Genomic DNA, 15,558 nt, shown 5'->3' with positions numbered 1-15,558 from the left:
TGGTAAGAGTAGACTATATGTTATAAATGAGCAAAAAGGAAAAAGTGAGGTTGTCTTACAAAAATGTGATTTATTCAAATTTCCCAAGGCAATGGTAAACAAAGTGTGCACATTTGGTTTTTGTTAAACATTTGTGACTTATATTAGTTAACAGTTTCAGTCACATTCACTCCAAAACACATTCTGAGTTTCAAATATTGTTGGAAAGAGGTTCTTAGCATTCTACAGACACACAGTATTGTCTGTAAAATAAAATCACTGAACTGTGATCTTGAGAAAGAGGTTTAAAAAAAGTGTCCCAGTTCACTGCTAGTTGCCTACATTTGTGGTCCAAACACCTTATTTTTTGTTTTTAAGTGATTTTTTTCTTATTCAGTGAGAGAAATCTAGTCTCTGCTGGGCTTTAACGAGTGCATCAAAGTCAGGTTGAATGTCTGAGGTGGAGATGCGAAGCACAGCTGACAAATGATCATCAGTGAGAGAGGATCTATACCTGGATTTTGTAAACTTCATCATTGAAAATGTTTGTTCACAAATGTAGGTAGAGCCGAAGAGAACCAACATCTTCTGAGCATGTCTCCTCAGGTTTGGAAAGTCCTCCTTAAGAGAAGAGTAGAAATCCAGCAGAGATCCTGAATCTCTGCTTTCAAGTCCCAAACCCTCTTCAGCACTTTCCCCAGGCTGAGCCAGCTGACAGTTGTGTGGAGTCCTCCAAAAGAGCCACAAACTGTCTGTGATCCATCGCCCGCGCCCTGATGAAGTTTATTATTTTAGTAACAACATCAGTAACATGGTTGATTTTTAGCACTGACTTGCACAACACATGTTGGTGTATAATTCAATGCAAAAACACTTATTTTTGATCTGCATCGATTTCTGTCACTTTATCTTGCATGCGTTTCAAAAGTCCGACATTTTTCCATGTAAAGCCGGGCGTACACTGTGCGACTTTTTCACTCGCAGCACTCAGCTTCAGCTCAAACTGTACGACTTCCTCGCAGAGCAGATCTCACGAGTCATGTGCTCACACTGTACGACCCAGTTCTCGCATGCGACCTGACTGCTCACACTGTACGTCTGGTAGCAACACGTCGGCCCTAAAAATGTGCTAAAAATAGCAGTTTTTACTCAACACGTCAGAGTTTTTTGTCTTGTCTTGCCTGTTGTCCTTCGGGAGTGCTGCAGGAGGACACACAGAGATTTATAGGGGTTGGATGAGGAAAACGAAATAAAGAAAGTAAATCTGTGTTTTGTGATCAGTTTAATTTGACATGAACACGACAAACACGCTTTCTTGACAATCTTTGTGAGTAAAAAAAACGTGTAGAAACAAAAACGAACAGCGTGTGTTATCAGGGAAATAGCGAGCGACCGGCGTTGATGCAGGATTGCGAGCGCATGCGCCGTGAGCGGTTCTGATACCTTTTGGGTCGCAGCTGCTCGCAGCGCCGCTTCAACAGTGCGATACCCTCACGAGGGACGAGCGAAATATTAAACACACCAGAGTGCGACCTCACGACTGCTGATCGGCAGCTGGTCACGTGGTGTTAATCGCCTCTCGTAACCCCCTGTACACTACACGACCGCTCGGCGCAAAACTCGCCCCGATGTCGTGGCTTCTCGCACGACTGGAAAATCGGCTCAAAAAAGTGAAAAAGTCGCACAGTGTACGCCCGGCTTAAGATTTGGACAACCGTCTGTTGTGACACCTGACAGTCTCTCCCATTTCAATCCCAGAGTGTCCGTGCACGCATTTACCTCTGTAGAAACATCACTCCCTGTCGTTGTCCCTTTCATCCACCGCATTGCTGCCCGCTCCTCTGTGAGCTTGAAGTCCGTTATCCCCGGACAAATACGAGCAGCTGGGCTGTGTCGCGGACATCACAGCTCCCGTCTAATGAGAAAAAGTCAAAACTTGCCACTTCACGTTGCAGCTGAAGCTCCAGGTTCCCCGCAATGTCCTCGATCCTCCTGGTCACGGTTCGCCAGGACAGCGGGATTTGCTCAAATGCGCCTTTTTTTTTCAGGGCATATTAGTGCGGCAGAGTCCACCATGCACTCTTTGACAAACTCTCCCTCCGAAAACGGCTTGCTGTTTTTAGCTATTTTGTGGGATATCACAAAGCTGGTCCTGGCTGCTGCATCCCTGGATGTGTGAAGCTTAGTAAAACAGCCTTGCTGCTTTTGCAACTTTGCAAGCAAAGCTTCGGATGTCCGTGCCCTCTCAGCTCTCAGCATCAGACAAGTTCTTGTATTTTTCCGAGTGTTTCTTGTCGTAATGCCGACTCAAATTGTAGTCCTTAAACACGGCAATCTCCTCCCCGCAAACCAAACACACGGCTTTACCTCTGACTTCAGTAAAAAAAATACTTAGCAGTCCAATTTTTGTTGAAAATCCTGCATTCGGCATCTTTTTTTTTTTTTTTTTTTTTGCATGAGCGGACATTTCTCAGGCTACAATCACCATGTCAACCGCGGGCACTTGTTGCTATACGTATTGCGTCATTGTGCACGTAAAAAACAACTTCAAAATAAAAGCAATGCAGCCTTAGCCCATGCATGAGGTAAAATGAGAAAATATATTTATTTTGTAATTTCCAATTAACCTTACGCGGGCCGGTCAAAGTCAACCAAAGGGCCGGATGTGGCCCGCGGGCCGTAAAATGCCCAGGTCTGCTCTATGGGGTAGTGGGTGGGTAACAGTACAGAAGCTGCAGAGGGGTGGGTTAAACTACGACTCTGCTTCCTGGTCTGGACCCTGGGTCTGGAACGGGTTCTTATGCCTGACTTTAATCAGCTGCAGTTCAAAGGAAGCAAAGCGACCAGCGGTTGTAGAGCTACGTGGAAGATGGTCTCTAAAGGCAACAGCTAGGCCTCCACCATGACCAGAACCCCGGGGCTGGCTAATAAAAGAAAAAACACTCGGGCAGTTCAGTCAGATCAGAATAATCAGGTGTTTGCTGCCACATGTCAGTCAGAAACAGAAAATCCAGGTTCTTAGAGAGAATTAGATCACTAAGCAGGAAGGACTTGTCGTTAATGGAATGAGTATTTAATAGAGCCATGCTGAGTGAGGTGGAAGAATCAGAAACAGCTGGAGTTAATGGATGTAAATTAGCAGGATTAGATCCACGGTGTTTACAAAAAACACTCATGGAAGGAATAGGAGGAGAAACCACTAAAGAATGAGGATAAGCAGACCTTAGGAAACTTGTGGGCCATTCCCATCTGTACCGGGTCGGCCCGGGCCGGGTAGCCCCAGTCGGCCCCAGCCTGGCCCGGTTGATTCCACACATCCTTGCCTTAAGCGCATTTGGGCTGATTCTACCCACCAATCAGTGGCTTGCTCTAATGGAAGGTGTGAATTTGCTGTCAGCAGTGGGTTTGTTGGCCCTGGTCGGCCTGAAGCAGACCGCCTCGAGAAGAGGGCTGAGAATGAGCCTTGGTTGGCCCGGAAAAATACCAGGCTACCCAGATATGTAAACAACCTACGCTACCCGGCCCGGGCCGACCCGGTACAGATGGGACTGGCCCATTGTTGGACTGAGAAACCGTGCCACTTGGCAGCCTGGCGGGAATGTAGGAGTGGCGCTCTGGTCGCCAAACAAAGGACAAGAAGCTAAAAGATCACACCAATGTTTACTAGATAAACCACGAGTTAAGAAAAGTCTTATTCTCACCTGGATTCCTGATCCCCTTCTGTTCAATGTTTTCCCGGGATCGGATAAACATCACTGGATGTGTTCAGTTAGGAATCGGCATTTGGCTCTGGGCCAGCGCGCCGCTCATGTAAACAAACAGGGAGGTAAATCTTTGGTGCACCTTGGGTGATTGCAGATGAACGGAAGGACAAAAGAGTCTGGCGATCATAGAAGATGGTAGCTGGGACACTACAGAAGAGGACTGCAGACAGATGCAAGGAGGAAAGGAGAAAGTTAGTAGAGAAAAGTTTGAAAAGTGGCCGGTGACCACCAGTGTTGAGAGTAATGCGGTACAAAAGTAATTAATTACTGTAATGCATTGCTTTTTGCTGTAACGTGGTAATGTAAGGCATTACAGGGAAAGAAAATGGTAATATTTACTCGGTACAATTGTCAGTAACGCGGTAGTTACAATGCATTTTTAAGCCCAGAATCAAGATGTGTTCCTTAAAAATTCAAATTGCGGGAAACCCGAAGAAAGATCCAGTATCTGCATATATTACGTCATTTATGGACTCAGCTTTGCGGGCAGAGAGGAAGCAGCGGTAACGGCTCAAATACTCCAGCTGCATCCTGCACACGGCCGCTGTAACATTCACAAAATCGCTCCACTAAAACAAAATAATTCACTTGCGATCGTTCATATCAGCGCATATTCTCTGGTATTTTGTGCTTTTCTGACGTGCTTTGCCTCAGCTGAGTTCATAATCTGTGCCCCGGTGATTTCAACTCATTACTGCTGGAGCGCCGCGCATGTGAAGATCCCTTTAGCTGATCGTTAGAAAGTAGGGAATCTAGGAAACAGTTTTTTCTGGAAGACGGAGAAAACATGCAGCATGCAGGAAGGTTAGAGAGAGAAAAGACTGGAAATTATTCAATTAAAATCAAGAAAACAAAACAAAGTGCTTGAAAAGAAAAAAAGAGGTAGATTTATCCCCAATACACAGCTTTACCAGTGAAAAGCAATAATATATAAGCATTTAATATTTATACATGTGATAGAATCAGATCACCCCAGAAGTCAGTGCCACATCCAGGGCCGTATCAAGGCATTTGGGGACCAAGGCAAATATAGGCTTGGAGCCCCCACCACCTCACTCCCTGCTCAGTTAATATAAGATGGCAGCCTGCTGAGAGTAAAGATTGTTGTTGCTTTTATTTAATAAACAATCATTTTAAATCACTGTTATTATATCTGACTGTTTTTAACAGCAATCCTAGCTCAGACACCACATCACTTTCCACATATATGTCATGAGCTCACTGAGCGTCAGATTACCAGATTCATATTGAAGTTGTTTTGGTGAAAGTAACTTAAAGTAATGCAAAAGTAGTGTAATGCCTTACATTTTAAAATCAGTAATATTATATTGTAATGAATTACTTAAAAACAGTGGCGGCTGGTTAAAAATATTTTTGGTGGGGCTGTGCTATTTATTTTATTTTTTAACAAACTTGTGCTTTCTGAGCTTTGTGCACAACTTCACTATTTCCTGAATTAAGCACAGCTCTTTTATTTCCTGTCTTACATTATTGGACAAAGGGATTAATCCACGTATGTCTGACTATTGGCACACTGCCTTGCGGGCCAAGGTTGAAAAATACTGCATTAAATTGCACATAAAATAACATGACCATAAATGGTCCACATCCACATTACTGTTTGTGAAACTAACATACTGGAGAATTTCATCACAATAATATTAAATAAACAAGTGTGTACCTGATCTTTTGCATGCTGTTGGTGAAGCTCTGGATGACCCCTGTGATGTGGACAGAGTCAATGTTCCTCTTCTGCAGCTGGTTGAACAGCATGTCCACATGTGGCATGATCTTGTGACACAATGCCAGCAGAAAGCCGAAATCTTCTTCCTCCAGCATTCTCACAAAGCCTCCTGCCTCTCTCTCAGTGAATGGATCAAAGTCATCCGAGTCTCTGATCATCTGGAAAAATCTGAGGAGGTCATCCTTGTGCTCATACACTGTGTTGACATCTCTCTCTTGGACAAAATGTGCCGGTTCTGATCCACTTCTTCATTGTGTTTCTTCACTGCAAGCCTGTGTCCCTTGTCTCTAGCTGCATGGCAATGTTAGCTCTGCCTAGCATAGCTAGCTTCACCGTGTTGTCCATGTGTGCCCGGTATAACTCGTGTTTCTTCACCTTCTCAGAAAAATGTTTCATGTCCGTAACTCCTGACTCAATCCATGCCTCATCTATCCCAGTCGTTTTGAATAACAAACATGGAAAGCAAAATAACGCATTAGCGTGATTGCATCCAGCTAGCCAAGCCTTCCTGGTGTACGTGCTGGAGTAGTCGAGACTCTGCCAAGTTCTACCGAACACCGACGAAAGCCTTGGGCGGTAGCTCTATCGCCCATCATGCTTCTGAATCAACGTCGACGCTGATTGGATACATTCCCATTCCTACTGTTTGATTTTCTTGTCAGCAATTGGCCGGCTGCTTCCGTGCTGTTTGGGCGATTGAAACACAGCCCACAGCCTTTCTGTCACCTCCACCGCTCGGCAGAGAGCTTCTCACCAATATAGATAGATATATATATATGATTTGTTTTGTTACAAATCACACAATTAACTTAGAATATGTGATTATTGTTAATTTTATTTATTTATTTTTTTAAATAAAAATTAAAAACACTGGGGAAAACTGGGAGGGCGGCGCCCTTTCGCCCTCTACTGGCCAGCCGCCACTGCTTAAAAATGAGGGTAACAAGTAATAAATAATGCATTACAGTTTTGAAGTAACTTGCCCAACACTGGTGACCACCGTTAAACCAAGCACAGGCGCCATCTTGTTACCGACCCAGAAGACAGGGTGTGTCTCAAGTGCTTGCCATCTCCTTTGCAAATACGTCAGCACCAGTATACTTGTGTGGAGCATCTGTCAAAATGAGGTCAAGCAGAAATGTCCAAGTGGGGCTAATCAGGTTCAGATTACCCAGTTAAACACATTTTAATTCAGCTTCGTGATGTTGGGTGATTGTTTGGTGAGATCTTTGCTGCAGGCTGAAGGAGATCTGTAACAGCTGATTGTTGTTGTAGCACACATCCTTAGAAAATCATGAAAAAAACATGAAAACTGTTTTAAAATGAACAAGTAAAGAAATGAGTAATTAAAAAATGTAAACAGCTATACCTCCATCTTTTTTAGAGAAATCACAACAGAAAGGATTGTAGCTTGATGTAAATAAACAAGATGTTCACAAAAATATCTGTGCTGTGACTTATGTGCACGGTCAGAGAGAAAACACTTATCTGCTCTAGTTGTTTCTGCCTTTGTGTCTGAGCCCTAGAGCTACTGGGGGAGTGTATGCAGGCAGAATTCAGGGTAGGTTTGGAGTGTTCTGTTTGTATAGTGAAGTTTACGTTGAAAAGAAAAGATGATTTACAGTCTTTACAATGATAAGAGTGCACATGTGTGTGTGTGTGTGTGTGTGTGTGTGTGTGTGTGTGTGTGTGTGTGTGTGTGTGTGTGTGTGTGTGTGTGTGTGTGTGTGTGTGTGTGTGTGTGTGTGTGTGTGCTTGCGCACAGTGTTCAGGGTTGTCCATCTTTGTCTCATGGGCCTCCTCCTTGGTCTAAACAGCTTTAAAGGCACCAGAAAAAATCCACTCTTTTTTACAATCAACTGATGCTGCTACCCCAACAGATGACTGCAGGTCTATAGTCTGTTATGGAACATTTTTCTACAAACACTGAATGATCTCAGCTTTCTCAAGAAGCCCAGTCTGCTCTGTTCTTTCATATATTCCTACTGCAACAAGGTGCCACCTTGTGAGGTGCTCTTCCAGATTCTAAACGCCTTCTGTGGCCATAATATTTGGATAACAACTGACAGAACAAGATCATGAATGCAGGCTGTTTGCTTCCAGGTGGCTGGGCTCATGTACCAGGTGAGGTGGTTCAGACATTTGGCAGAATGTTTCCTGAATGCTTCCTGAGGAAGGTGTTTCATCCACAGAAAGCAGGAAGGAGACCCTTGGGCTGTCTAGACATTGGAGGAAATTATATCACAACACTGACTTGAAAAGGCCTTGGGAACTCACGCAAAAGCTGGTGAAAGTGTCTTGGAATTGGTTTGGTCTGCTGCCCCTGTTATTTGGACACAGTCTTCAAAAAGAGTAAGAAATGTTATGTTGCTACTAGCTTTGAGTGTGTTGCTAAGACTGTGATTGTTGTGTTTCTACAGGATGGCCGTTCTCCAACATCGTGTGTAAGATGAGTGGATTTGTCCAAGGTGTGTCTGTATCAGCTTCAGTCTTCACCCTGGTGGCCATCGCTATTGAAAGGTTAGTGTGAGGTACTCAGAGACCTTGCAGACCGTAGTAAATATAATTACTAATCATCAATGCATAATGTTGATACTGTTGAAGGTTAGGAAGCATTTAAACGTGGAGTTGCTGAAGTTTCCTGTTACTCTTGTTCTTGGTTTTTGATGTATTTTATTTGCTGCATGCAGCTCAACACTTGCAGCATTCTCCCAATCTATAAAAACTGTCAAAAGTATTCAGATTTGAACGTAAGAAATTGGAGTGATATTTGTAACAACTTCAATAACAACTTGACTCCGCCAAGGCTGCACTTTGTCATTGATTCTGTTCATAACCTTTATGGACAGGATTTCCAGGCGCAGTAAAGGTGTGGAGGGCATCCGTTTTGGTGGCCTGATGACCAGGTCTCTGCTTTTTGCAGATGATGTGGTCCTGTTGGCTTCATCAGAACGTGATCTCCGGCTCTCACTGGAGCGGTTTGCAGCTGAGTGTGAAGCAGCTGGGATGATAATCAGCTCCTCTAAATCCGAGACCATGGTCTTGAGTCGGAAAAGGGTAGAATACCTTCTCCAGGTCAGGGACGAGTTCCTGCCTCAAGTGGAGGAGTTTAAGTATATCGGGATCTTGTTTATGAGTGAGGTTAAGATGGGGCAGAGGTCGATAGGCGGATTGGTGCCGTGCCTGCAGTGATGCAGGAGTTGCACAGAAATGTTGTGGTCAAAAGAGAACTGAGCCAGAAGGCGAAGCTGTCCATTCACCGGTCGCTTTACATTCCTACAAGGTCGCGGATACAAGCGGCCGAAATGAGATTTCTCTGCAGAGTGTGTGAGCTCTCCCTTAGGATAGGGTGAGAAGCTCGGTCATATGGGAAGGGCTCAAAGTAGACCTGCTTCTCCTCCACACCGAGAGGAGCCAGTTGAGGTGGCTCGGGGCATCTGGTCAGGATGCCTCCTGGACGCCTGCCTAGTGAGGTTTTCCTGACACGTCCAACTGGGAGGAGGCCTAAAGGAAGACCCAGGACACGCTGGAGGGACTATGTCTCTCTGGCCAGGAAACCTCTGGGGAGAGGGAAGTCTGGGCCTCTTGACTTAGGCTGTTGCCCCCGCCACCCAACACTGGATAAGTGAATAAGAATGAATGGATGGATGGACAACTTTAATATGTTAATGAGTAACTAACAGTGTACTTTATTAGCTAGCTTTTCTCTGTCATTGTGAACATCACTGTGATGTGTTAAAACATTAAGGTTGGTCTAGAAAATGCCCATCCACATCTTTTGGAGTATTTTAGACAATCTTCATCAACCGAGTATGCCTGGTCCTTCAAAGGATGCAGCCCCTGAATTTGAACATATTCATTGTTTTTAGTTTTTAACATTAACATTAATATTTAACTATTTACAGTTTGTTTGTCTCCTAGTGAGTATCAATGCTCTTCTTTCCTTCTCTGCAGGTTCCGTTGTATAGTGTATCCTCTACAACCCAAGCTGACGTTACTTGTTGCCAAGGTAGCCATTGTGACCATCTGGGTGTTAGCGGTGGCTATCATGTGTCCAGCTGCAGTAGCACTGACTGTGGAGGAAGTTCCTTTTCATTACATGGTGTATAACGATGATTTCAACCATACGTTGCCTTTGTACAGCTGCTACGAAAACTTTGCTAACCCTCAGATGAGGAAGGTCTACACGGCGGTTCTGTTTGCCCACATCTACCTGGTTCCTCTCATCGTGATTACACTGATGTATGTTAGCGTCGGAGTCAAACTCTGTTCCTCTGCAGTGTCACACAGAGAACCACAGTTGGCCCACACCACTGTCCAGGTGGGAGGCAGAAGGCAAGGTCAGCCAGTGGTGTCACATAAGAAGATCAAAGTTATAAAAATGCTTATTGTGGTGGCTTTGCTGTTTATGCTGTCCTGGCTGCCACTCTGGACTCTCATGATGATGGCGGACTATGGTGGCTTGGACAGAGACCAGCTGGACCTCATGACCAGCTACATCTTCCCCTTTGCCCATTGGCTGGCTTTCTCTAACTCCAGTGTAAACCCCATCGTCTATGGCTACTACAACAAGAACTTCAAGAGGGGCTTCCAGGCAGTGTGCAAAACAGAACCCTTTTGCTGCTTCGTGCATCTAGGGAGCAGAATGCCAAGGTGGGGAAGGAGAGGAAGGCCTGCAAATTCTCCCGGTCAATGCACAGAGCTACAAGACGGCACTGACAATCATAGTAACTTTGTTCTGGGACTGAGAAATCGTGTCCATAATGACAACAAACTGAGTGAAACACCAGATAAGAACAGGAGCTCGAGGGTGGGGTGTGTGGTCGTTCACAAGGGGCGGAGCCTCTCAGGTCAAGCGTTAGAAATGGTGGCCATACATAAGAAAAGTAGCGATGGAGAGGCTTCGGAAAAGGTTAGCTCACTGGCTGTTTCAGTTTATCAGGCATGGGACAACTGAGAAACAACATGATCAAAGCCATAGCAGGAAGAGGAGATCATTCATTATGGGAGGTTCCAAATGGCTACAGTGGTGGGGGACAAATCCCCTGCCTGTGGGTGTTTTCACATCTTTTAGCACAAGCATGACATATTTCTGTCAATCAATCAAGCAAAAACCCAACAAAGCATCTTTTTTGAACGAGCAGTTCATCACTTTGACGAAAAAGAGTTTTTTATGTGAATTCAGCAAAAAGAGATTCATCCGATTTCCCAAAGATTTCAAATTTATACTAAAGGTGAGACGTTTAGGACATTATTTTGTACAAGTGAAATAAACGGTTTTGGTCTGCTGTAAGATCTAGAAACATCTGTTTGGCTTTATGAAGGAGCATCATTCAACACTTTCTGCTCTTACAGATGTGCGCAGAGCTTTGTTGCATTTCTAGTGGCTGTTTTTAAACGTGTCAGAACCAGTTATCAGTGGTGTTCAGATGTTTGCTGATTTTTCAGATCAGAACTCCAAACCTTTGAAACCCACAACATAAAACAACGTTTACATTGAAGTAGATTTCTGGAGTTTTCTACTTTCAGAAATGATGTATGGTTTTTCAGAGATCTGTAAAAGTGATTATCTTATCATGTACTGTGATATAATGCAAGCGATACATCTTTTTTTGGTGTGCTTTTGCTAAGCACGCCCTCTGCCCCGCAGAGCTCCGTGGAATAGGAAACTGAGCGTCAACAAGAACTAACCAATAGCGTTAGACTACCGCTTAGATCCCCCCTCCCCCTGCCACACCTGGTGTGGGGGGTTGTGCCTTGGTCTGCCTGAGTGTTCGTGGCAACCGGGTCTGGGGGGTTAAGATTTTAGGCATCTGCCTGATGAATCCCGGTGGCTGCCTGGTGGGGTCTGGGTCCCTGGGCTCTGCTGGGTCCCCGGCGGGGATGGTTGCCCCTGGGTCCTGGGTCGCTGGGTCCCGGGCTCGGCCGGCTAGGGGGTGGGAGGCTGCGGGCGGGATATCTCCCGGGACTCTGCCGGCTGCTGGTTGTGGCCCCCCGGGGCGATCCTCTGTGCCTCTCGAGGGGGGCGGGGGCCTTTCTGGTTGCAGTCTCCTTGGGGTTCCTGTGCTCTGGGGCAACGCCTGGATCTCTGGGACTTGGAGCTCCCCCCGTCTCCTACGCATCTTTGGGGGGCGGATCTGTGGTCCCTCACACTCTCTGTTGGACGCTCCTATAGATAAACCTTACAGAAGCAAGCGCGTGTACACACACAGGTGCTCACATAAGTATGGGCTTGGGCACGTTCAACACATGTCTTAAGACTATGGTGGGCACTAAATGCACTGTGATTTATTATCGTGTGATTGATCAGTTAAACAATGTTGATTATATATTTCTTCATCAAGTTGACGCAGTGATAGCTTGATCTTGTTGTATTGTTGTTGTGTCCCATTTTTTTGTTCTTTTGCATTTTTGTCTTTTTCTGCAGGTCTAGAAGCAGACTCTTGTTCATTATTGTTTATTTTTGTGGACCCCCCCCCAACCCCCCCCCCCCCCCCACTCCCACCACCACCTTTTGTCTTTTCCTTTCTCTTTCACCTCTGTCTCCGTGTCTGGTCAGAATTACAAAGCATTCAAAAACAATAAAAATAAAGTTTTAAGTATCATGTGTGACATTAAAAGCAGATGCTTTGATGCTCCGCCTGAGAGTAAATCTGTAAAGCTTGTTACCAGCATTCAGACATCAATTCTGTTTGCTTCACGGCCAGGCAGGACACAGTAAAAAAAAAAAAAAGAAAAAAAAGACTACCGCTTACATGCTTCAAATTTACGGAATACTTTGGCTGATGCAAAGTTTATGAACTTTTCACGAACAAGAAAGTCTTTAAAATATAAATGTATGAAAACACAGCATGACATGAGAATAATACTTGTAAAACTGTGTTTTAGCTCTGTTTGTCGGCTACAGAATCACATTTATAAACAAGAAACGTGAAGTCGCCACCTTAAAAAAACAGAGCAACAAACTGTTGGTGTTATATGCTTGTCAGCCACTAGATGGTGCCATGATACAGTCACCTAAGTGTGCCTTATAGGGAAAAAGAAAGTCACAAATATCAGTCACTTACAGAATTAAACTAAGTCTCTTGGTCTTACTTTATCTGTGTATATTGTTAAAAAAATCTGGATCTTTTCAAATATTTGAGTGGTTCGAAATACAAATGTGACTAAAGCTCAAATGCCTCTAAGTGATTCTGGATAAATGTGCTATAATGTCTATCAAGTCATCAGAAAGCATAGTCAGATAACATCACAGCTTCATGAGAAGCAGCCCAATGAGCTGCTGACGTTTGTTCCACCCAATAAGCTTCAAAACAACAGGTTGGACTGATGAGTGCTTCAAACTCAACACCAAAAGTGAGTTTCCTAACTGCAGGGCTTGAACTTACTTTATCTGGTTATTATCTTGTTTTCTGGGAAAGTTGCATTATAAAGTCCAGATGTAGTTCTGCAATCACAGAGAAGCGCCAGAAGCATCCAAACACCTTTATTTTTTCTGCAGTTACAGTGGGAAGTCAGCGTCTGTGTCACATTATTAAGGGGTTCACCAATGATGCCGGATAAAACCGTAACACAAAGGTTTCCGTCAGGGCTCAGCCAGCTGTTGGGCTCTCTGTGTGACAGAAATGGGAATGTTATGATTAGGAGTCAGCAGAGAGACACCTGTGGTGACATTAATGCAGGACAGAAACAGAAGCTCCAGAAATAGAAGAAACATGCAGTCAGACAACAAGAGGCAGAGACATGACACGAACAAGGAATAAAAATAGGGCAGGGGCTGGGAATCAAAGGAAATGTGTGAAAAGCATTGCTTGGATAACTTGTTTACATTGTTAAATGTAAAAAACACAACGAGAACATCTCCTAAATGCAAACGTTTCTCTTGTGCAGATGCAAATGATACATTGGGTCTTTCCAAATCGTTTATAACGCTCATTTTGTTCACATACCGGCCCCCAACGTCTTTATTTAACGTATTCCTGCATATTCCATCCTTTAACATGTTGTTTAACACTTTCTTTCACCCAAATCCATTTCTTCTCTGCAACATGTTTGTTTTCACGGTTTGTTTACAAACATGTCTGGGATGTGCAGACATGTCCGCACATCCCAGGATGCTATGTGTAATCACAAATATGTAGTGAATCCTGTCTCTGATCATGAATATTTTTATTTGATTAAAGTTGCAAAATGATAGGGACATTTTGGTTAATTCAGCTGTAGTTTATAGAAATTTAGGCCGACTTTGTTTCTTTAAAGCAACAACCCCAGTTTGAGTGCAGGAATCACAAATGGACGCTGAACAGAGGCAGAAAGGAAGAACCATAAGGTTATGAGCCTGCTGCACGCCCCAGACAGCAGAGACAGGTGATGTGTCGAAGCAGCTCTTTGAAGTGACTGACCAGAGCCGGCTCCATCTCAGAGGAACCGAGTGTCTGAGTTGTTTTTTGTTTTGTTTTGTTTGTTTTCCTTTCTCACTCCCTTTCTCTCTCGTCGCACATCATTGGTCAACTCCTCGATGAGCCCTGGCTCTGCACTGGGTTGACCTTATGTGGAAAACACAATCAGTGTGATGTAAAGCTGTTGGCTGTGTGATGCATTAGCATAGCCAAAGTCAGCTAGTCACAAGCTGTGGTCTCTGGTCACACCTTGTTGTGTGAACCTGCGGTTCTGAAGTACACCTAAAAATGCAAATGCATGTTAGCATTACTTTTATTAGCCGCTCCAAGTACTTTACTGTGATGCTGTTATGGCTGAAAGGTTCTTCTATGATGATTGTGGGAGAAAAGGATGTGAAAAAGTGCCGCCTAACGTTTATGTGTAGTTCTGCTGGAAGCTGTCATCAAATGTAAAAATTACATTACCAGAACTTCTGACTTTCGTTTTGCTCTCTGCAGTAATTTACCAGCAACACATTTGATTTTCATATTTTTGTCTCTCCACTTTACAGTGGAGCAAAACTGAAACTTTGCATCTTTGGTGATACAAAAGTATGAGAAAGCTCGTTAGTCAGTGAAGGCTCATGTTCATGGTGTTACTGATGGCTCTGATTAGACACCAGAGTAAAAAGAAAGCATGCACTGAAAAAACTAAATCTGTCAGTAAGAAGGAAAAAAAACTCTGAAATAATTTTGATTTGGAAAAAAAGCAGAAATCCAGGGTTTAATCAGATTTACCAATCTAAAAACATACATGATTTACAAGATGTGCAGACATGGTTAGAACTATGAAAACACCACTCCAGAAATGTTTTAAAGTGAGATATAAAATAAATCCTTTGTGTCTCATCAGGTCTGAAAATGAGGTAAACATCTGGTGAACTCTTTAATCGTTGCTCTGCACCAACATTTAATAGATACAAAGCCTAAAGTTGGTGTGTAAAATGATAAATCCATCTTAAATACTAAATCCACCTTAAATGCTTCTGAAGAAATGAGTGGTCGAAGTAGCAGACAAGTGCTGCAAGTATGAAACGCTGATTAACTGATCATCAGGAAGTTTGAGCAGGAGCTTAGGGAAATGTGGGTCTGGAGCAAGTGCGTGTTGACATAATTCCAAAGATGAAAGACATCAACAACCTAAAGCCCGGTCCATACGGCAGGATTTTTTAAGTGTTGTATGACATTCACATGTAGTGATGAAAAAGGAAAATCACGACATACCAGCTTTGGTCCTGCAGTGAGTGGTGTGTGGCAAAGCTGCTAAAACTACATAACAAATACAAAACCACAAAATCTCATCTAATCAAACAGGACTTTGAAGTAAACAAACTGGTGAGGGAGGAGGGTGCAATGCATATCACCTCGCTTTCTGATTGGCTACATGTCACATTCAACGTGCAGCACATGCATTTTCCGCTGAAATTCAGACCAAGACAATGTAACATGTTTGAAAGCCAGGATTTATGATCAGAGCAGTAAAACACATCACATGGTGGGATTATCTGATAAGATTGTTAAAAGGCAAGGATCGGATCAAAAATGGGCACGGTTACCCTGCCGTGTGAACAGGGCCTGTTGCTGCTTGTCGGCCAGCGAAGGTCATTTCCAAAAGGGGGTAAGGGCTTGTATT

The 15,558-nt window shown here is 43.8% G+C and overlaps 2 protein-coding genes across 2 annotated transcripts in view; both read left to right on the top strand.

Annotated features, from left to right (window-relative positions):
* npffr1l2 (neuropeptide FF receptor 1 like 2) overlaps positions 1 to 10,462 on the top strand; it is a 247,651-nt gene extending 237,189 nt beyond the window's left edge. The window contains exons 3-4 of the mRNA XM_070546390.1: positions 7,908 to 8,007; positions 9,442 to 10,462. Coding sequence (XP_070402491.1) covers positions 7,908 to 8,007; positions 9,442 to 10,444 — 1,103 coding nt within the window. The 3' untranslated portion in view covers positions 10,445 to 10,462. The remainder of the gene's footprint in view (positions 1 to 7,907; positions 8,008 to 9,441) is intronic.
* LOC139063708 (uncharacterized) overlaps positions 1 to 15,558 on the top strand; it is a 499,759-nt gene that overhangs the window by 304,818 nt on the left and 179,383 nt on the right. The gene's annotated exons all lie outside the window — the stretch shown is intronic.

The sequence above is a fragment of the Nothobranchius furzeri genome, chromosome 17 (assembly GCF_043380555.1).
Source record: "Nothobranchius furzeri strain GRZ-AD chromosome 17, NfurGRZ-RIMD1, whole genome shotgun sequence".
NCBI lineage: Eukaryota > Metazoa > Chordata > Actinopteri > Cyprinodontiformes > Nothobranchiidae > Nothobranchius > Nothobranchius furzeri.
This window is presented reverse-complemented; position numbering and strand designations above follow the sequence as displayed.